We start from the raw sequence: 23,982 nt of genomic DNA on the forward strand, positions 1-23,982 counted from the left end.
TACTATAAAGAGTAAAGAAGGTTTTTGAGATATTAGGAGAAAAAGTCAGTTAGGATGTTTGATACATTATAGCTTTTCTTACATTTCGAATAATGTTATGGCACACAATTCCATTTAGGAGCTTCAGGTAATAGAAGATTACTTATATAGTAATTTTATTTTTCATGTTTTGATCCATGATTTAATTATCATTATATTTGTGAAAAGACACAAATGCATGCATATACAGACATATATGTACACAGGGGGTCTTTCAAGATCATTTTTTTTTAAAGAAAGAAAGCAGTATAATATTCCATTTATGTTCTGAGCAACACATGAAATGAGGATACTGTTGGTAAGTGCTATGACCATTTTTCATTTAGGCTAATTATCCCAAGAAAAGGATTCCTACATTGTCTTCTTTTTTTTTCCTTTGGTTTTGATAATTTAAAAATGAATATACTTATAGAAATGTATAATTTTTTATTAAAATTTTTCATTAAAGTTTTTCATCAAAAAATTGAGTTCAAATAGAAGAAAATAATTTCTCAAAAATTCTAAAAAAATAATCATTTGGTTAGGATATTATAAATAAATTCTCCATACTTGCCACTGTGAAATTAGATTTATGTAACCCTTTATCCCATTGTATGTTCAGCGTTGTTGTTGTTTTTCACTTTATAAACAGTGAAACTGTTCACCTCATTGAGTTGTTATTTTGGGGGTATGAAGAAGTGCAATACAGAGATTCATTAACATGTAATGGCTCATTTTAGTTTCTCATTCAATCGATTTTTGAGGCAATTACTGGAGCTTGATTTTTTCCTCTACCTTTCTGGTAATAGAAAGGGTATTTTATTTAGGAAAATGTGAATAAAAATAGTGTTGATTAGTAAGCATACTCAGAGAAGATATTTTAAAATCTTATTTTAGAAGCAGTGGTATGCTCATAAACTTGAAGTTTTCTTTGTTTCTTTTCTGCTTTTCCTTCTCTCTGAAACTTTGGGAATAACAAGAGGCATGTCCAGAATTCCCTCTAGCAAAGGACTTGATAGAGACAGAAATATAGAAACATGTTTTTTACATGCTTAGTCATTAAATATTTCCAAAGAAATTTGAAGAGTTTCGTTAATGGTCTTTGATTTTACAGGAAGAAAAAGGACCAAAGTTTGCTCTTTCCACACACTTCGATAAATAAATACCACTTATATCAAAAAGAAATTGTACTGAACTTACCAATTATCTTATTTTTAGAAAACATGTATTGAGTGCTTCTTAGATGCAGGCCAAACTATTAAACTCAGACCTTGTCTTTAAGGGTTTCATATGTAATTGGGATGTACCTCAATTTATTAAATATAATTAAGTAGGAATTAAATGACTATTAATTTTAGACACACAAAAGTCGTTTTTACTTTTGTAAAATGGAAGAAATATTAATCTACCTGGCCAATAAACGTTGAGCATCAGTTATATATAAGGTGTTTTGTGAAGGTAAAGTAATGTTTGAAATCATGATAAAGGTTTACTTTTATTTGCCTTCATTTATGCCACATTTACTGAAGAAAATTGCCTTGATATTTTTGCTAAGATACATTTTATTAAAAAAATTAAGAATAGAAATGATAAAATAGGCTTAAATTTCATGAATTCTCTAGAAAAATCATTACCATAATTATAGTTATTGGAAATTAGAAATTATTGGAAATTCCAAATATATTGTTTTGAATATATATATATATGTGTGTATATATACACACATATATATATATGTTTGTGAATATGTTTTAGAATCCTAGATTAAGATTCTATTACATGAAGGGTAATGCACATGAAATTATCTTAAAAGTGATGGGACACTATGTAGAATGCCATAGTTTTGCAAATTAGTTCTATGTTGATATTAAAATGTGACCAGATATGCTTATCTAGACATGAACACACATCTGACATAAATTGACTTGATGGTTCTCTTGGGACTGGGATTCCAATTCTTACACCTATGCTACTCATCCACCCACGTCTATTGGATAAGTGCCTACTTAAGTAGATGGACCTTGGTCTATGTTCTCAAAACACGCAACCTCTACCTTTATTCAGCAAAGCATTGGGTGAGAGTAGACTGTGTTGTGTTATTGCGCTCCTGGGCATGATAATTTGAATGAAAAGCTACTATCCATTATTGTTGTTTGTTCTTGAAAATACCTTTTTCCTTCTGAATGAATATGTGAACGTTGGAGAAAAACAGAATTCCAGGGAACTGAAAAACCTATAGATAGGGAAGTAGTACCCAATGAAATATAAAAATAAACAATCAGCAGCCATGTGGTTTTATAAATGCATGTAGCTAAGATTTTAGAAGATATTTGAATTAGGTATGAGATATGGGTTGATCATGAAAATTCTGCCATTAGATAGGGGTATGGGAACCAAAATAGAATTCACATCTTTCCTCATGCCCCTGCAGCAAGCTACCCCTTCAACAGCTACAAAGTTTGATGCTGGACATTAAGTCCTCAATACCATCTACATACATACTTTACACTCTCACTGTGAAGTCAGATGGATTTGGGATCCTGAGTTGACAAAATGGCAGATTTTATGACATCAAAAGTTTTTTTTTTTTTAATTTTTTTTTCAACGTTTATTTATTTTTGGGACAGAGAGAGACAGAGCATGAACGGGCGAGGGGCAGAGAAAGAGGGAGACACAGAATCGGAAACAGGCTCCAGGCTCTGAGCCATCAGCCCAGAGCCTGACGCGGGGCTCGAACTCACGGAGCGCGAGATCGTGACCTGGCTGAAGTCAGACGCTTAACCGACTGTGCCACCCAGGCGCCCCAAAAGTGTTTTTTTTTTAACACGGTTGATTAATGACATTGCTATTTAGTTCATGATTGTGAAAAAAGTATCAAGAGGAAGGCAAGAGCAGCAGTTAGATGGCTCTGTCCTTGGAAGATCATATGGAATAAGATTTGATGCTCTAATATATTGACATATTAAGAAGAACTTCAAAGGCATGTGGTCTTATTGGATTTTCATGATATTCTCTTTAGTGTTGTAAAAATTAGCAAGCCATCACATATTTAACCTCATGGAACTATGAATATAGGCATTTGTTCATGAAATGATCCATTACCTATTGATGGAATCAGTAACACTTGGATATTTGCTTCTCTTAATTATGACAATGCGTGGTATGGACAGCACACTAAAGTTCAAGTTAAAGACTCCCACTCCTCTTTCCTAAATGATTTGTTTAATCTTTTGGTGGCTCAAGTTTCTATACAAAGAGACCTTGGACACCACATACTTTTTTTTTTTTAATACTGCTGTACGATTTCTTTTTTTATAATGGCATGAAAATACCTATGATACATAAGAACGCTATGGAATAAAGCTCAGTGCAGTGTATATTGACTTTTGTTTTCAGGCTGTTATAATGACTGGATAAACATAGGCATAAAGCTGTTTAATACTTCAGCAGAAACCTGGAATGGGACTTTATGAAATTTTGAACTCTTGAAAGAAATTCAAATGGAATTATCTTATACTTAGCTTATTACTTGGCTTCTATAAATATGTATGCTAGAATAATGGATAACTGGGTAAGAAATGACACATTGTTTTACAACAATGCTTAAAATTTTGTTTCCTCAAATAAATAGTTAATGCTAAAAGTAATCTGTTACTAAGAGTTCTTACTGCACAGTGTCTTAAGATATTTGATGATGGTTTATTAAAATTATCATTATTCTTTTATGTTACATGGTCCTTTGAAATCACTGAATTGCCTAAATAACATACTCTCTCTCTACTTGATAAAATAGAGAACATAGAAGGTTATTTTAGATATTGAACAGAAAATAAAAGAATCACAACATGTGCTTCATTTTATTAGAAGGGAGTACATATAAATACAGTCTTTTGAAGAGAAAATAGAGTTATTAAATTATTTTAATTTTCATGCCATCATAAAACAGTAATAGAAGCTATCTTTATATGAAAGTACATAGTGTGAGTGTATGTGCGTATTTATAAGAGACGTGATCACCAGCATCTTTTACTTAACCTATCTGGCGTATTATAGTTTTTATATATTATTTAATGTTTTCTGTTTGTTTTGTTTTAAACAGCAAATGCCAGTCTTCTTGGAGGAGGAGGTGGTAAGTCCTGAACATCACTTAATTTAAAATATTTTTTATTACACCTGCCACAAGATGTTAAGTTCTGTGATACTTTAAAGAAAATTAATTTAGCTATAATTATTAACCACAAAATGATAATCTTCTAGAAAATAACTTATAATAGAAATACATACATTGGTTTGTCTAACTCTTATTTAAAAAAAAACTTCAGAGTATGTGTAATACTGTTTTTATTCTCAATAAAACTTTGTATTTCTACGTTTGGCATAAGCTGTAACAGCTCTAAGCTATTAAGATGAACACATATAATAGATGGTGGAATCACTTTTAATGTAAATCCTAAAACAGTTCATTTGGAGACTTGTGATTTTAGTTTTTTCATTTTTATTTTTTCTTCCTCATAATGGCTTAAAAAAACAATGACTTTGTAGCCTGAGAAATTAACATATCAGCCATTTACTTGAAAAATAAAAAAAGATATTAGTATTGGCACTTTGCTTTTTCATTTAGCTTGCTTAGAGGAAAATGAATGAGATAAAATTGAGATGAAGAGAGAGTCCTGTACTGGGAATTTTTTTTATACTAAAATCTTGGAGATGTTTATTATTTTTATTTCTAGGTTGAAAGATGAAAGCTTCCTAGTCTTCCTATATAGAATATAGTAGGGGGGAAAAGTATGCAATAGAATAGGGTCCTTTTCATTTAAGACCCAGCTGGACATAAATAGGTTTGTTTTGTCTCTCCATTCTCTTTCTTCCACTAGTTACCTCTTTTCATGTACATGGTTGAAGTAGATGGGATTGCACAGAACGTTAGGCTTTCAAAAATTCCCTGGCCATCGACAGGAAGTTTCTGGGTGAACTTTATTTGGAAACTAAAATTTTAATCATTGTTCCTATATAGGAATCAACATATTTTTAAAAAACAGAATCCTGGAAATAGAGATAATAGAAAAACAGTTTAATCTAGATAGTGCTGTCATATTTTCACATGCCAATGCACACATTCTGCAGCAGAGTATTTCTCGTCTTCTTCCCTAAATTACGTTAGAAGATATGAATCGACAGGATTTCTCATTATACATTTTTTTGGTCTTTTTGGGGAATTGGAAGGGAAAATCTTCCTTGGGAGTTGGATTCTCAGTAAATTGTTATCTCCAGGTCTCTTATGTCAAGAAAACATTATTAAAATAAATTCTCCATAGTGCTCATTTACTTACAAAACATATTAATATTTTAACAAATTTGGTGAATACTGTTAAATAGGCTAAATATGTCTCATGCACAGGTAGTCTAGATGTAGACTATACTGGTCATATAGTAATTCCATCCTGTCATCAAGCACTCAAGCTCTTACTTTTCTACTCTTCCTTCCTAGTGCATGGAACTCAGAGTCCATGGTAGTAATTGGAACTCTAGCCATTGTAAATATGTCAGGAGCAGTAAGAAAGGCAAAAAATTTTTTAAAAAGTGGCCCCTAAAAGATGAGTCAGTTTTCTTTAAGCAGCTTTCTCTGAAATCTCACATTATCCTTGAACATACCAAACGTTTGTTCATAGATACATACAATTTCATTCCAGGAAGCAATGTACTCATGAAAAAAAAAAAAGTGTTGCATTTCCTTTTGTTTTCTTTCTTTTTTTTTTTTTTATTTTGGTAAGGTCATAGTTATCTATTACTTATTTCTTATCCATGATACCTTTCTATTTAAAATACAATGATCTTAGCTGTTTACAAAGGGAATAAAAACAATAATATGTTCAGTAGAGGAAGATCTTGCATACACAGGTTGACACATAACAAATTTATGTCTTTAGTTTCTTTTTTTTTTTATTTATATATGAAATTTATTGTCAAATTTGTTTCCATACAACACCCAGTGCTCATCCCAAAAGGTGCCCTCCTCAATACCCATCACCCACCCACTCCTCCCTCCCACCCCCCATCAACCCTCAGTTTGCTCTCAGTTCTCAACAGTCTCTTATGCTTTGGCTCTCGCCCATTCTAACCTCTTTTTTTTTTTCTTCCCCTCCCCCATGGGTTCCTGTTAAGTTTCTCAGGATCCACATAAGAGTGAAACCATATGGTATCTGTCTTTCTCTGTATGGCTTATTTCACTTAGCATCACACTCTCCAGTTCCATCCACGTTGCTACAAAAGGCCATATTTCATTTTTTCTCATTGCCACATAGTATTCCATAGTGTATATAAACCACAATTTCTTTATCCATTCATCAGTTGATGGACATTTAGGCTCTTTCCATAATTTGGCTATTGTTGAGAGTGCTGCTATGAACATTGGGGTACAAGTGCCCCTATGCATCAGTACTCCTGTGTCCCTTGGATAAATTCCTAGCAGTGCTATTGCTGGGTCATAGGGTAGGTCTATTTTTAATTTTCTGAGGAACCTCCACACTGCTTTCCAGAGCGGCTGCACCAATTTGCATTCCCACCAACAGTGCAAGAGGGTTCCCGTTTCTCCACATCCTCTCCAGCATCTATAGTCTCCTGATTTGTTCATTTTGGCCACTCTGACTGGTGTGAGGTGATACCTGAGTGTGGTTTTGATTTGTATTTCCCTGATAAGGAGCGACGCTGAACATCTTTTCATGTGCCTGTTGGCCATCCGGATGTCTTCTTTAGAGAAGTGTCTATTCATGTTTTCTGCCCATTTCTTCACTGGGTTATTTGCTTTTCGGGTGAGGAGTTTGGTGAGCTCTTTATAGATTTTGGATACTAGCCCTTTTAGTTTCAACCAAACTTAGATAATCACTAACAGCATTTTAAGGAAAAAAAACCACATTTCTCAAATGGACATGTGGGAGAAGGAGGAAGAACTTGGTAATTCTGGCATACAGCAGATGAGTGTTAGGTCATCTCTGTTAAAGGAAGGATTGACAAGTGAAGTGACATATTTGAGAAACTTTTAGTTAGAAGCAAGAGCCGGGTCTGGAGAAGATTCTGCAGATTATTTAGACCTCACTACCAGAGAGTGACTCCCTCCCTCCTTCCCTCCCTTCCTTCCTTCCTCTTTCCCTCCCTCCCTCCTTTTTTTTTTTTAATTGAAGAACAATTGACATAAAATTTTGTATTAATTTCAGGTGTAAACATGATTCAATATTTACATACATTACAAAGTGGTCACCATAATAAGCCTAGTTATCATTTGTCACCATACAAAGTAGTTACAATATTATTGACTATGCTATATTTCCTATGCTATACATTACATCCCTGTGTGTTATTTATGTTGTAATTGGAAATTGTACTTCTTAAGTCATTTTACCTATTTCATCTATCTCCTTACCCTCCTGCCCTCTGGCAACCATCAGTTTTTTTTCTGTATCTGTGAGTCTTTTTCTATTTTGTTTTGTTTGCTTCTTTGTTTTGTTTCTTAGATCCCACATATAAATGAAATCATATGGTGTTGGTTTTTATTTGTCTGACTTATTTCACTTAGCATATTACCTTGCAGTATCCATCCATGTTGTTGCATTCTTTCTTATGGATGGTACTATTCTAGTGTGTGTGTGTGTGTGTGTGTGTGTGTGTGTGTGTGTGTGTGTATGATATTTATATATGCACACACATGTGATATATGTATATGGGATAATGGGATACGTACATATCATATACATATCTCATATTTTTATCCATTTTCATCCTTGGGTTGCTTTCATATCTTGGCTATGGTAAATAAAGCTGCTATGAACATAGGGTGCTGGTTTTTTGGAATTCATATTTTTATTTTCTTCTGATAAATACCTAAAAATGGAATTGCTGGAATTAGTGTTCTGTTCTCTAAAAAGGAATGGGAGAGTGGAAGTTTTGATAAGGAATGAGTAGTCCCTGCCATAACGGGAAGTCAGGCTATCGTTCATTAAACCTTGTCAAAGTGTTTTGTTTCAATATATGTAAATGCAGTCGGTTTGCCAAGTCACTCTGGTGATTTGGCCTGTGTTTTGTTATGGTTTTTATAAACTGTGTAAGTTATATTATTAATTTTTAGCATGTCAAGAAATTCAGGAACATGCAATCTCAGTTTTCTGTTAACCTGAGGTGTATCCTTCACTGTCTTCCTCTAGATGGTTGATTTTGCTAAATGCAGTTTTTGCCTTAATTCCTAATTTCTGAATTCTAAAATTGATGAATTGACACCATCATAAAGATAAATTAAAAGTGTTTAAGATGGGTGTAATTTCTTTCATTAAGGTAGGTCATTGATCAGTTTAAATTTATTTATGCACTTCTAGAGATGTCAAGATAACTCTAAAGTGCATGTCTGATTTTTGGAAAGCTGCATTTAAAAATTAAATCTAAGGCATATTTTTAGCCTTCTCTGAACTGAAATTTGGTCTTCTGAGTCTATGACAAACTTTTTAAATCCTGTCAATGATATTTGTAAAGTAACACATAATAATCATCCAATAAGGAACAATTGATAAAATTCTCTTGGATTTAATCAAGGATTCCTTTTATTGATTTGAATTAACATCTCTTCAAAAGCCTTGAAAGGGAATAATTCTTTGATTGACCAAACAGTTTGATCAAGAAAATTTGATGCTATGTAAATAATAATGGTATTTTTGATAATAAAAATGGTTCAAAAACGGTACCATTTCTTCAGGTCTTCAGGGAGGCTTCCTCCAAATTGTACGTAAATAGTACTTGAAATTTCGACAAAATCAGTGTATATAAAATTGTACTATCTTTAAAATCTTAGCGTTTTGTTGTTCTTTTCTAAGAACCAAGAAAAGAGGTTTCCTTAAAGGAGATCTAAAAAAAAATGGTCACAATAATCCTTCAGTTCTGATTTGAAGGTGAGAGAATCACTTTACATTGGTGTGAATTTTTATCTTTGGACTAGAGGTGACTCCTTCTAGGAACTTAGTGTCATTGACTACAGTTTATTATAATGAACACATGTGATGAGGTCGCAGCTACCTAATCATTTCAGTTGAAATGCTTGGTAAAATGGGTCATCTCTGTCTGTGTTTCTAGGATATGCTAAAGGTAGAGACATATAGTAATTTCTCACATAAGTGTGTGGCTGGTCTGTGGTAACTGGATTCTACCTTTCAGGAAGACTTTATATATAGTGAATGGTATAATGTTAAAAAACTTTAGAATTTCTATTAAAATGTTTTACAAGTCTTCTATCATTGCTACCAATACTACCCTGTATAGCTGTATAGTACATTGATATATAAAACAAGTAAATTTTACTTTCTCACTTAGTCATTTTATTAGTAAGGATAGGCTATATTATGTGTGATAGCCAATAAACCTAAAAATCATAGAGGCTTAATAAAATGAGTTTTATTTCTTGCTCACATCATAGACTGAGTAGGATTGTTGGCTCGCCTACTCATGCTCTCCTATACATAGGAGATGTATAGGAAATACAGAGACTTGGGCTGCTGTCTTATCTTGTAGCTCCGCTATGTAATGTGTGGCTACTAAGAAGTCACAGGACAGGAGACGAGAGCTGGAGGATCCTGTGAGCTATGTTTACAGATCAGTTTGGGAATGGCTTATATCACTTATGTTTACATTTCATTGGTCAGAATTCAGGCAGATGATCCCCAATTTACTATAAGGAAGGCTGAGAAGAATGGAATCTTCCAGAGTTTCCAGGAAAAGGAAATGGTATGGTAAAATATATAGCAACTATCTTTGCCACATAGTTCAAATGAGATCAGTGTTATTTTATTATTATTATTATTATTATTATTATTATCATTAGTAATTAAATTAATGGCATAGGGAATGAGACTTAGGGAGATTTCTTCAATGTCATACAGCTTATAAAGGACAAAGGTTGAATGAGAATACAGGGTTCTTGTCTGCTACTCTAGAGCTCTTTGCCTTTGCTCTGTGATTTTTAATATATATTTTCTCTTTAGATTTGCCATTTCTTTGCACAGGTAGGTACCTCTGTTTACACCAGGAAAAATGAATGAGAAGACAGGAAAACATGCATCTGAGATATGGATGATGCTTTCCTTGGCTTATTTTCACAAGTCTCATCAAGCTCAATTGATAATTTAAAAGTACATAGAATGGCACTGTCTTAGAGTATTTGGATTGCTGCCCAGATTTATATACTTTTTTGGTGTGTATTTGAGGTTCAGCCTTAGAATACATTGCATTTTAAATACCTGTTCACTCATCTGTAATAAGAATGTTTTACATGTACAAAGTCCTGTGATGTAATTTTGGAATACATAATTTATAAAGAATTATGTATAATTAATTTATATAGAATTAAAAAGAAAAATCAGAATTAAAGAGCTAAGTTCTCAATTCCTTTCACATCATTACATAATAGGCCAGAAAAAAATTTAGAATCTCTTAATTTAGATAATGTCTTTTCCCTCTTATTGTCACAATAATTAACATAAGACCAGTACCTGCTGCTAGAAACCAAATAGGATATTATTCATTGGATTTGCTTCCTTTTCCAGTATGTCAAACTCCTGAGTGCTGAAGCCTGAGGCATAATGTTAGACTTGTAAAGTGACATTTCCTCACAGAATGGCAATTTAAGGTTGACTTTTCATATACATACCTTAGTAGGACTGCTATTTCAATTACACACACACACACACACACACACACACACACACACACACACACAGACATCATATTTGTATCAATACTGTAATTTTCTACATTATCCTCGAGGTGATTCTATGGCAGGTTAATCTTAAGAACTCTAAGCAACTACTACTAAATAAACACTCAGGCCCAGATGGAATGTATGAGATAGCCATGTTTCCAGAATGAGAACATAGCATATATTATCACCTTTACCATTTCCAAAGGCTTCTTGCTCTCTTTCTGTCCCTTAAAGTGGGCCCAAAGATGAACAAGGTTCAGTGGCCTGGGGTTAGCAACTCGTCCTCTGAAGTCTCTTATTTCTTGTTTGGACAGTTCTACTTGCATAACTGCAAGAGAGAATTCCTAATGCTTTTTATTATTAACATCCATTCAGTGTTAATGAAGTTTATGTGAGGTGTCAAAATGTCTGCTTCAAAAACAGTGGAGTCATGAAACTATTTGGTGTTGTGCAATAGATACCATCAGTGTATCTTCACCCACCCATCACCTTTTTCTACATACAGACACACAGATGTGCACATATTCTTTCATTTATTTATTCATTCAACAAATACTAGTTCAGTAAATACTGTGTGTCACTGTTAATTATTAATTTGGCAATAAATGCAACCCTTTCCCTGTGACTAATCATGGTCCATATTTCACAGAAATTTTCTGAAGAATTATGATTCCCCAGGTTCATTCAAGTTTCAGTAATCAGATTCCTTCTTTAAAAAGCAGAACAGATATCCTGAAAGTCTTTTCACAAAAAATCTGAGTACCAAGAATTCCTAACATGAAAAGCAAAAATTTTAAAGGGCTTTTTGAGTGCGTTTAAGTCAGGGTGTTTTCATAAGTTACTTTGTAAACATTTAGAAGCAGAGTGGAATGCCTTCTCACCCTCTCTCCACACATTGAAGGGATTTCCCCTGACATATATCACTCTATTGCTCAAAATCCCCACAGTGATAATGTATTTCACTCTTGCTGAATCTTGAGATCTGGCCAGGCCTTGGGCATGCTGGGAAGAATCTAGGATAATAGTCAGCAGTAAGGGACCAAAGCCAGTGAAAACAGGTAGGCTGTTGGGGTTGCCCCTGAGGAGAGGCCATCAAGCATATCTGGCAGTGAGTAAGCCCCTGGCCTATGATCAGCAGATAGAGAGGTCCCAAACATGGACCTGGAGGGTTGCAGTGGTCTCTCAGTGATGAGAAAGCTGATAGTAAGAGAGACTCAGGAACTCTGGCCTTGTTGATCAGTCAGGGACAGTCTTAGGAGAAGAGCTATAGGAAGAGATGTGATACTAAATCATAGAAAACAGGCTTACATCTTGACTGCCTCTGGTAGGACTGATCCTAGACACTGCAGGCAGGTAAGCCTGCTAGAGGAGATCAGGAGGCCCAGATGTGAGGAAGGAAAGAGGAAGGGGGATGCAGGGGCAGGTCTGACAACATCAGTTACATACTGAACCAATCTACCTTTGTCCTCTCCTTCCCTTCTTTCCGCCCTCCACCCTTTCCTTTCTCATTCTCTCCCTTGTTTCTTTACTTTCCTTTTTCCTCTTTCTCAGTCAACAGCATGTTCTGATTGCATCTTGTATACTAGATTTGACACTGAGATAGCAAAGATTTTTATAGCTAGGGGCAGTTAGAGGTAGAAGCTTTTATTTATACATTAATATCTTAAGAACTAGGAAGGTTCTTTTTAATGTTTTATTTATTTTTGAGAGAATGCAAACAGGGGAGGAACTCAGAGGATCTGAATCGGGCTCTGCACTGACAGCAGCAAGCCCGATGTGGGGCTTGAACTAACGAATTGCAAGATCATGACCTGAGCCAAAGCTGGACGCTCAACCAACTGAACCACCCAGGTGCCCCTAGAAAGGTTATGAATAGAAGAAAAATGAAGCAGAAAAGATGAAGTCAACATCTTAGAGTGGTTAGGGAAGCCTTTCCAGAGGAGATGACACTAGAACAATCTTGTAGGAGGAATATCATTTACCAGGAGAGGAAGGAAATTACCCACTCAGTTGTATTTCCTACTGTGTGATTTAGATATTGTATAGATACTCTGCTCTATTTTCAGTCATCCTCCTTACTGTTCTTCATTCATAGTATCCAGACTTTGGTCAAACAGTTTACTCTGACTCATGCCACTTAAAATGGAGTGAACCGTGTTAGAACTGAAGAACATAATTCTGGTGCTAATGGTATTGGCAGCAAACCTCCACCAGAGCAACCTGAGCAAGGTGGAGACTTGCTCCCTGCTGTCCCTTCTCCTCAGATTGCCTCACCTGCATCTCAGTCTAGGTACCAGTTCTGCAGCTGCCCACATAAGTTGGATTTCTGTATATGATTTCCTCATTCCACATGAGCTTGTCTAGTTCTATTCTTAGAAGTTTGACCCAACCCTGATTGCCCTAATCTTGCCTGCCATTTGTCACTAAGCCTCCCAGATGCTTCCTGGTGGAGGGGGGACAGGGGACTGAAGTGCACGTGATGTCTGTGTTTCAATTTTCCAATTGTAATGGCCATTCCAAGGACACACTTAGTTTATCCCACCTCTAACTTTGATCACCATGATGCCTTTATTCCAAAGCTAAATTTTAAAGTTATTCTTCATATTGACTGCATACCTACTCCCCTTCTAAGTGAAACTGCACCATCTAAAAATCCTGTCAAGGGGCAGACCAATGTAAATTCTCCTTCTCATTCCAGCCACTGCTGATAGAACCTGGAAGGATGCATTTTCCAATTAGAGAATAAACTTCTTGAGAATAGAGACTTTTTAACTCATCTTTAAAACCCTGGCACCTTCTACTGTGGAGTAGATACTTTATTTTAACTTTGAGATATTACTCTTATCCTTATTTCAGTTTTGATCATCTTGCTCTAGAAAGATAATTTCTTTATCTTTAGATGATCTATAAATGAAAAAAAACAAAACTAAAAATGCTTACAGCAGGCAACCTGAAGATCATATACATATTTATGCAGTAATTATTTTAAGCATTGTATTTACTTTTATTTCTAAAAAGTTTAGATGGCCAGGGTTTCATAATTTTCTTTAAATACCGTGATTATATGCTTTGAATCCTGGGGGATAAAGAGAACAATGTTTGTGTAGATGTGGAAATGAAAAACACAAAATTTGCATTCCCTGGATTTCCTTGGAAAAAGGGGAAGGCTATTGTCTCATTCATGTTTTGTCACATTGCAGATATTTTACCGGTTATGTCTTTCAATCAGAAATATTATTTTCATTATTGATTTTTTTTTTTGGTCAAAACCATTGGCAAAATTTTAAAGTGCTAATGTGCCAATTAATGAGATTTGACATTCATTTAGAAATAGGATCAAGACATGCCTTAGGAAGAGTTTTTTTTTTAAGTTAAATTTATTTACTTATTTATGTATTTATTTTTAATTTAATTTTTAATTTTTAAAATTTATATCCAAATTAGTTACCATATAGTGCAACGATGATTTCAGGGATAGATTCCTTAGTGCCCCTTACCCATTTAGCCCATCCCCCCTCCCACAATCCCTCCAGTAACCCTCAGTTTGTTCTCCATATTTATGAGTCACTTACATTTTTGTCCCTTCCTTTTTTATATTATCTTTGTTTCCCTTCCCTTATGTTCATCTGTTTTATATCTTAAGGTCTTCATATGAGTGAAGTCATATGATTTTTGTCTTTCTCTGACTAATTTTACTTAGCATAATACCTCCAGTTCCATCACGTAGTTGCAAATGTCAAGATTTCATTCTTTTTGATTGCCAAGTAATACTCTATTGTACATATATATAGCACATCTTCTTTATCCATTCATCCATCGATGGACATTTTTCCATACTTTGGCTATTCTTGATAGTGCTGCTATAAATGTTGGGGTGCATGTGTCCCTTCGAAACAGCACATCTGTATCCCTTGGATAAATGCCTAGTAGTGCAATTGCTGGTCCATAGGGTAGTTCTATTTTTAGTCTTTTGAGGAACCTCCATACTGTTTTCCAGAGTGTCTGCATCAATTTGCATTCCTACCAACAATGCAGAAGAGATCCTCTTTCTCTGCATCCTCGCCAACATCTGTTGTTGACTGAGTTGTTAATGTTAATATTCTGACAGGTGTGAGGTGGCATCTCATTGTCATTTTGATTTGTATTTCCCTGATGATGAGTGATGTTGAGCATTTTTTCATGTGTCGGTTGGCCATCTGGATTCTTTGGAGAAGTGTTTATTCAGGTCTTTTGTCCATTTCTTAACTGGATTATTTGTTTTTTGGGTGTTAAGCTTGATAAGTTCTTTATATATTTTGCATACTAACACTTTATCTGATATGTCATTTGCAAATATCTTCTCCCATTCCATCAGTTGCCTTTTAGTTTTGTTGATTGTTTCCTTCACTGTGCAGAAACGTTTTATTTTGATGAGGTCCCAGTAGTTCATTTTTGCTTTTGTTTCCGTTGCCTCCAGAGACATGTTGAGAAAGAAGTTGCTGTGGCTAAGATCAAAGAGGTTTTTACTGGTTTCTCCTTGAGAATTTTGATGGCTTCCTGTCTTACATTGAGGTCTTTCATCCATTTTGAGTTTATTTTTGTGTATGGTGTAATAAAGTGGTCCAGGTTCATTCTTCTCCATGTCACTGTCCAGTTTTCCCAGCACCACTTGCTGAAGAGACTGTCTTTAGTCCACTGGATATACTTTCCGGCTTTGTCAAAGATTAGTTGGCCATACGTTTGTGGGTCCATTTCTGGGTTCTCTATTCTGTTCCTTTGATCAGAGTGTTTGTTCTTGTGCCAGTACCATATTGTCTTGATGATTACAGCTTTGTAGTATAGTTGAAGTCTGGGATTGTGATGCCTCCTGCTTTGGTTTTCTTTTTTCAAGATTGCTTTGGCTATTTGGGGTCTTTTCTGGATCCATTGAAATTTTAGGATTATTTGTTCTAGCTCTGTGAAGAATGCTGGTGTTATTTTGATAGGGATTGCATTGAATATGTAGATTGCTTTGGGTAGTATCAACCTTTTAACAATATTTGTTCTTCCTATCCATGGGCATGGAATCTTTTTCCATTTTTTTGTGTCTTCTTCAGTTCTTTCATAAGCTTTCTGTAGTTTTCAGTGTATAGCTTTTTAACCTCTTTGGTTAGATTTATTCCTAGAGATTTTACGGTTTTTGTGCAACTGTAAATGGGATTGATTCCTTGATTTCTCTTTCTGTTGCTTCATTGTTGGTATATAGGAATGCAACCGATTTCTGTGCATTGATTTTATATCCTGCAACTTGCTGAATTCATGAATCAGTTCTAGCAGTTTTTTGGTGGAATCTTTAGGGTTTTCCATGTAGAGTGTCATGTCATCTGCGAAGAGTGAAAGCTTGACCTCCTCCTGGACAATTTGGATGCCTTTTATTTCTTTGTGTTATCTGATTGTAGACGTAAGACTTCCAAGACTATGTTGAATAACAGTGGCGACAGTGGACATCCCTGTCTTGTTCCTGACCTTAGGGGGAAAGCTCTCAGTTTTTCCCTATTGAGGATGATATTAGCATTGGGTCATTCATATATGACTTTTATGATCTCGAGGCATGCTTCTTCTATCCCTACTTTCTTGAGGGTTTTTATCCAGAAAGGATGCTGTATTTTGTCAAATGCTTTCTCTGCATCTATTGAGAGGATCATATGGTTCTTGTCCTTTCTTTTATTGATGTGATGAATCACGTTGTTTTGCCGATGTTGAACCTGCCCTGCATCCCAGGTGTAAATCGCACTTGGTTGTGGTGAATAATTTTTTTAATGTATTGTTGGATCCGGTTGGCTAATATCTTGTTGAAGATTTGCATCCATGTTCATCAGGGAAATTAGTCTCTAGTTCTCCTTTTTAGTGGGGTCTCATTCTGGTTTTGGAATCAAGGTAATGCTGGCTTCATAGAAAGAGTTTGGAAGTTTTCCTTCCATTTCTACTTTTTGGAACAGCTTCAAGAGTATAGGTGTTAACTCTTCCTTAAATATTTGGTAGAATTCCCATGGAAAGCAATCTGGCCCTGGACTCTTGTTTTTTGGGAGATTTTTGATTACTAATTCAATTTCCTTACTGGTTATGGGTCTGTTCAAATTTTCTGTTTCTTCCTGTTTCAGTTTTGGTGGTGTATATGTTTCTAGGAATTTGTTCACTTCTTCCAGATTGCCCATTTTATTGGCATATAATTGCTCATAATATTCTCTTATTATTGTTTTTATTTCTGCTGTGTTGGTTGTGATCTCTCCTCTTTCATTCTTGATTTTATTAATTTGGGCCCTTTTTCCTTTGGATTAAACTGGCTAGTGGTTTGTCAATTTTATTAATTCTTTCAAAGAACCAGCCTCTGGTTTCATTGATCTGTTCTACTGTGTTTTTTTTTTTTCTTTTTGTTGTTGTTGTTGTTGTTTTGATAGCATTAATTTCTGCTCTAACCTTTATTATTTCCTGTCTTCTGCTGGTTTTGATTTTTTTTTTTTTAATTTTTTTTTCAACGTTTATTTATTTTTGGGACAGAGAGAGACAGAGCATGAACAGGGGAGGGGCAGAGAGAGAGGGAGACACAGAATCGGAAACAGGCTCCAGGCTCCGAGCCATCAGCCCAGAGCCTGACGCGGGGCTCGAACTCACGGAGCGCGAGATCGTGACCTGGCTGAAGTCGGACGCTTAACCGACTGCGCCACCCAGGCGCCCCTGGTTTTGGGTTTTATTTGCTGTTCTTTTTCCAGCTCCTTAAGCCATAAGGTTTGGTTGTGTATCTGAGATCTTTCTTTCTTCTTTAGGAAGGCCTGGATTGCTATATACATTCCTCTTATGAATGCCTTTGATGCCTCCCGAGGTTTTGGGTTATGGTGTTATCACTTTCATTGGCTTCCATATACTTTTTAATTTCCTCTTTAACTTCTTGGTTAGCCCATTCATTCTTTAGTAGGATATTCTTCACTCTCCCAGTATTTGTTACCTTTCCAAATTTTTTCTTGTGGTTGATTTCAAGTTTCATAGTTTTGTGGTGTATGCATGGTATGATCTCGATCTTTTTGTACTTGCTGAGGGTTGATTTGTGTCCCAGTATGTGGTCTATTCTGGAGAACGTTCCATGTGCACTGGAGAGGAATGTATAGTCTGTTGCTTTAGGATGAAATGTTCTGAATATATCTGTTAAGTCCATCTGGTCCAGTGTGTCATTCAAAGCCATTGCTTCCTTGTTGATTGTTTGATTAGATGATCTGTCCATTGCTGTGAGTGGGGTGTTGAAGTCTCCTACTATTATGGTATTACTATCAATGGGTTTCTTTATGTTTGTGATAATTGATTTATATATTTGAGTGCTCTCACATTTGGTGCATAAATGTTTACAATTGTTAGGTCTTCTTGGTGGATAGACCTCTTGATTATGATATAATGCCCTTCTGCATCTCTTGATACAGTCTTTATTTTAAAGTCTAGATTGTCTGATATAAGTATGGCTACTCTAGCTTTCTTTTGTTGACCATTAGCATGATAGATGTTTCTCCATCCCCTTACTTTCAATCAGAAGGTGTCTTTAGGTCTAAAGTGGGTCTCTTGTAAACAGCATATAGATGGGTCTTGTTTTCATATCCATTCTGTTACCCTATGTCTTTTGATTGGAGCATTGAGTCCATTGACGTTTAAAGTGAGTACTGAAAGATAAATTTATTGCCATTATTATGCTCATACAGTTGGAGTTTCTGGTGGTGTTCTCTGGTCCTTCCTAATCTTTGTTGCTTTTGGTGTATGCATATATATATATTCATTTTTTCTTCCCTCAGAGAGTCTCCCTTAAAATTTCTTGCAGGGCTGGTTTAGTGGTCACAAACTCCTTTAATTTTTGTTTGTCTGGGAAACTTTTTATCTCTCCTTCTATTTTGAATGATGGCCTTGCTGGATAAAGAAATCTTGGCTGCCTATTTTTCTGATTTAGCACATTGAATTATCCTGCCACTCCTTTCTGGCCTGCCAAGTTTCTGTGGATGGGTCTGCTGCAAGCCTGGTCTGTCTTCCCTTGTAGGTTAGGGACTTTTTCCCTTGCTGCTCTCATGATTCTCTCCTTGCCTGAGTATTTTGTGAATTTGACTATGATATACCTTGTTGATGGGCAGTTTTTGTTTAATCTAATGGGGGTCCTCTGTGCTTCCTGAATTTTGATGTCTGTATCTTTCCCCAAGTTAGGAAAGTTTTCTACTATGATTTGCTCACATAACCCTTCTACCCCTATTTCTCTCTCTTCCTCTTCTGGGGCCCCTATGATTCTGATGTTGTTCCTTTTTAATGAGTCACTGGTTTCTCTAATTATTAAATTGTGCTCTTTTGCTTTCATCTCCCTCTTTTTTTCTGCTTCATTATTCTCTGTAAGTTTGTCCTCTATATAGCTGATTCTCTGTTCTGCCTCATCCTTTCTTGCGGCTGCAGTATCCATCCATGATTGCAGCTCAGTTATAGCATTTTTTCATTCTGACTAGTTTTTATTTCTTTTATCTCTGCAGAAAAGGATTCTAATCTGTTTTTGACTCCAGCTAGTATTCTTAGTATCGTGATTCTAAATTCTAGTTCAGACATCTTGCTTGTATCTGTGTTGGTTAAATCCCTGGCTGTCATTTTTTCGTGCTCTTTGTTTTGTGGTGAATTTCTTCATTTTGTCATTTTGAAGGGAGAAAAGGAATTAATGAGGTAGAAAAATTAAAATTAAAAAAATAAAATTAAAAAAATTAAAATTAAAAATATTAAAAATGCACACACATACAAAATCGAATAAATAATGCTAGATCCTAGGTGTGTTTTGGTCTGGGTATTGAAAGTGGTTTGACAGATTAGAGGGAAAAAAGGGTGAAAGGAAAAGTAAATCATTTGGGAACTTGAAAAAATGAATACACTGAAGTAGGCTAAAATGATATGATGCGAGCAAAATAGAATTTGAAAAAAATTACCCCAAAGTAAAGAATATACTAGAAAAAAATTAAAGAAAATTATTTTTAATAAAAATTATAAATAAAAATGAATTTTTTCTCTTTCTGTATTCAAGAAAAGAAAAGAAGTGAAAAAGAGAAAAAGAAAGAAAATTGAATAGATGTACCTTCTAACAGATTGCAATAGGACTATAATTACTTCATTTTCCCATAGAAGTCAGATGATGAAGCACTTTATAGTCCATAAACTAAGCAGGCATTGAGACTTGTGTTCTTGAAGAACGACGTTGCCCTGTTGGGCGGGGCTCAGAGTAATGGCTCCATTCTCCACTGGATGGCCCTGCTAGCCTACTGGGGTGGAGTGTTGTGGTGCTCATAGGTGCCTATGCACATATGGGGGAGTTGTGAATGGCATCACCCAGCTACCTAGTCTCTAGTATCGGAACTCTGTTCTCCGCAATCAGCAATTGCGTACCTGTCCTTTGTCCTCAGCTTTCACTCACTGCCCGCTTTTTCACTGTCTGTGACTAAGTCCCAGGCAGTTTTTGTCTGTCCCAAGTTTTTCTCAGATGCGGCTTTTTTCCCCAGCCCCTTACTTCTGACGGACTGCAGCTTTGACCCATTCCACCCTCTTCAGGAGGGTCTCACTGAGCAATGGCCAAATGTTGGCTGCACCCAGGCATGCTTGCTGGATCCTGCTGCTGCCAGTGCCCTGAGACTGCAGCAAGGTGCCAACCCTCCCCAGAAAAAGTCCGTAAGATAGTGTAGCAGCAGCTTTTCAGGGATTGTGGAAAATCACAACACACATCTGGCACCATCCTTCACCCTTAAGGACCTTGTTCCAGCACCAGCGACTGTGAGTGTTCTCTGGGGTCTTCTGGGACCAGGGGTCTCACAGCCTCTACCAAATGTCCTTGTAGCAATGGAACCACTTCTCTCCATGTGGCCTGAGAAACTCCAGAACCCACTCTGCTCCTGGGGATTCCCCCCTCCCACCAGAACACCACCAGGTATCAAGCTGTGGAGTTTCAGACTCTGTGCTCCCCCTGTTTACAGTCTTAATGGAATTGAAGCCCTCTCCTTTTTCTTTCTCCTTTTTTAGGTTAGTCCCTGTGGCTGTTTCTAATTTTCCACTTTGTCTCCAGCTGCTTTTGGGGAGGGGTGCTTTTCCCATATTCTCCCTCCTGCCCCGCCCATCTCCATCCTCTTTCCACCCGCAAAAGCAGTTCCCTGCCCTCCATGGCCTCTCTCTTCCCAAGTTCACCTCTCCGCACCATGTACCTACTGAATTCTGTGGTTCAGGTTGTGTAGATTGTTGTGTTAATCCTCCAATCAGTTTTGTAGGTGTGCAGGATGGTTTAGTGTTGGTCTGGCTGTATTTCATGGACATGAGACACACAAAAAACTTCCATGCTGTTACACCATTTGGCTCCTCTGAGACTTAGAAATTTTTAAATAAAATAGTGTCATCATTCCAGAACAGATAACATGGGAAGGGATTTTTCACATATGTGTTATAGGAGGGAGAGAGACAAACAAGATTGACAGAAGGATTTTAGATTCTAAAAATATGATACACAGAGGAAATAAAAAAAACCCTTTCTGTAATAAAAATCCATAAATTATGGGTAAAATGTAATCAAAATTAAGTAGCTCAGTCAGCTTGCAAGAAAGAAATGGGAATCCTTGGCTGCCATAAATAAGAGAGTGCTGAAAAAACAAAGTGAACCAGAACTGTAATGTAAATTACATATTATAGGTGCCTTTGTGTAGTGCAGGTGGTGGTGGAGGATTAGACACCAGGAGGTATGAGTCTCATTCTCATTTGAGGATATGAGATAATATTGTATAAAGTAGGAGGTTAAAGCTTAGATTCTCCTCTAAAGCCAAGATCATCAAGTTGTTACACTCTCAATGGAAGGGTGGACTTGAAATACATTCCCCATTGGCTCAAGAAAGCTATAAGTAAGACTCCCCTAGTAATTAAGTATCCCAGGCTTGCAATTTCATTGTGTTTGGTACTTAAATCCACACTACTTATGTCTGAGGGTGCCATACATGATCAAGTAACATAAAACATGGTCCTGGAGGTTACTGTCGGAGGCAAATTTAAAAGCATTCTGGAAGTAAGTTCCCAAAACCTAGGCCACAGGGTATTCTCACAAAAGAAAAAAAAAAAAAAAACCCTGCTAACATCATCTAATTATCAGAAATTGCAAAACACATGAGGAACTTTATAGCAGAGGAGCCTGATGAAGTCTACTTCACCCACATAATCAAAGTCACAACCACAGTGATAAATCATGTTGATAGGATGTACCTCTTTCCTCTCAAAAAACTATAACTCTAATCTAATCATGTATAAAATATCAGAAAAATTTTAATAGAAGGGCATCCTATAATATACTTGATCAGTATGCCCCAAAACTATAAAGGTCAGCAAAAACCAGGAAAATCTGAGAAATGCAAAACTAAGAGGAATGTAAGGAGACATGTCAATTCAGTGTAATGTGGTATCCTGGAGGGTACCTGGAACAGAAGAAACATTAAATAAAACTAAGGAAATATGAATAAACTGTGGATCTTAATAATAATATTTCAGTATTGGTTTATTAATTGTAAGAAATGTCTCATACTCATTTAATATATCAATAATAATGGAAACTGGTTGTGAAGTACATGGGAACTCTCTGTATTATCTTCTCAATGTCTCCATGAATCTAAAACTCTCTAAAAGATAGTCAGTTATGAAAAAAGTGAGGAATCAGTCCAATATGGACACCAAGTATGCAAAAGTCACAATGAGCATCAAGACTAAAGTACCAAGAAACTAAGGTAGCCAGATAGCTATTAGAAAATACCGATAAATATGTTTAACATGATTCAAGGTATAAAAATCAGAATCCAAACTCTAAGATAATGATAAAACACCATGGTCAAAAAGGCAGATGTAAAAAAGAAACAAATTGAAACCCTAGGAGTTAAAAATGTGAAATTGAAAACTCTATTAATAGATTTTATAAAATATTAGACATAGCTGAAGAAAGAATTAGTGAGTCAGAAGATAGCACTGTAAGAATTTCCAGAATACATCACAGAGACATAAATAGATGGTAAATATGAAAGAGATAGAAGACAGAGGGAGGATATCCAATATGTATACAGTAGGAGTTCCAGAAAGTAAAAGTTTGAAAGAAAGACAATATTTGAAGAGATAATAGCTGATAATTTTTCACAATTGCCACAGAAATGTTACCCCATAGAATGCACATACTGATTTCTAGTGACAAAAAATTAAAGTAAGTCGAGAAATGAACACATTATAGTGAAGCTGTAAAACATAAAATAGAAAGGTGAAAACTTAAATGACACCAGAAAGAATTTTCTACAAAGAAACAACTATTAGACTGACAACTAAATTATCAGCAACAGTAGATACTAAAAGGAAAAAAAGTAACATTTGGGAAAAATTAATATCAACCTGAAATTTTTTACCCACAAAAACTATCATCAAGTATTGAGGCAAACATAAAGTCATTTTCAGATAAATATTGAAAAACAATAATTGTGGATCTTTGCTGAAAACTACCAAAATGTAAATTTGAGTAAGAAGGAGTTTGAATCCACCCTCCACACCTCAAAAAAGATTGTTATGACAAGTATATTATATTATTGTTTTTTAAAGTTTTTATTATAGGAAATTTTACACATTTACAAATGTAGATAGAGTAGTAATATGATAAGTCCAATTTTCTCATTATGCATTTTCAATAGTTTTCAACCGATAGCTAATCTTGTTTCATCTATACTACCATCCACTCAAAAACCTAGGTTATTTTGAAACAAATCCAAGGATCATAGGCTGTGTGTAAATATTTTGATATGTAGTTTTAATAGTTAGGGTGGGTGTTTTTCCTTTGTTTTTATCTTAACATCACAATATAAATTTTAAACCTAAAAAGGTCCAGTGTTGATATTATTCCTACTATCTTACAATTTTATTTTATTTATTTTATTTTATTTTATTTTTTTGCTTGAATTGGGATATAAATAAGACTTTTATCTGCTTAGTTTTTATACCTTTTATGTTTCTTTTAATATACAGACTCCTGCATATCTGATCTCAATATGTATGTCTAAAAGATAGTCTTTCTGTGTATTTATATTTTTAACTGGATACTTACTTAAGTTTATTTGTTTTCATTTTGTTTTTGATTATGGGGGATTGCATTTTAAAATGTAGTTTCATAATTGGCAAACTTTTTTTAAGTTTTTTTTAAAGTTTATTTTGAGAGGAGAGAGAGAGAG

General features: G+C 35.4%; 1 protein-coding gene across 1 annotated transcript in view; it reads left to right on the top strand.

Annotated features, from left to right (window-relative positions):
* MACROD2 (mono-ADP ribosylhydrolase 2) overlaps positions 1–23,982 on the top strand; it is a 2,049,910-nt gene that overhangs the window by 520,832 nt on the left and 1,505,096 nt on the right. The window contains exon 4 of the mRNA XM_040447744.1: positions 4,118–4,147. Within this exon, the coding sequence (XP_040303678.1) occupies positions 4,118–4,147 (30 nt within the window). The remainder of the gene's footprint in view (positions 1–4,117; positions 4,148–23,982) is intronic.

The sequence above is a fragment of the Herpailurus yagouaroundi genome, unplaced genomic scaffold (assembly GCF_014898765.1).
Source record: "Herpailurus yagouaroundi ecotype Mexico unplaced genomic scaffold, PumYag 196, whole genome shotgun sequence".
In the NCBI taxonomy this organism is placed as follows: domain Eukaryota; kingdom Metazoa; phylum Chordata; class Mammalia; order Carnivora; family Felidae; genus Herpailurus; species Herpailurus yagouaroundi.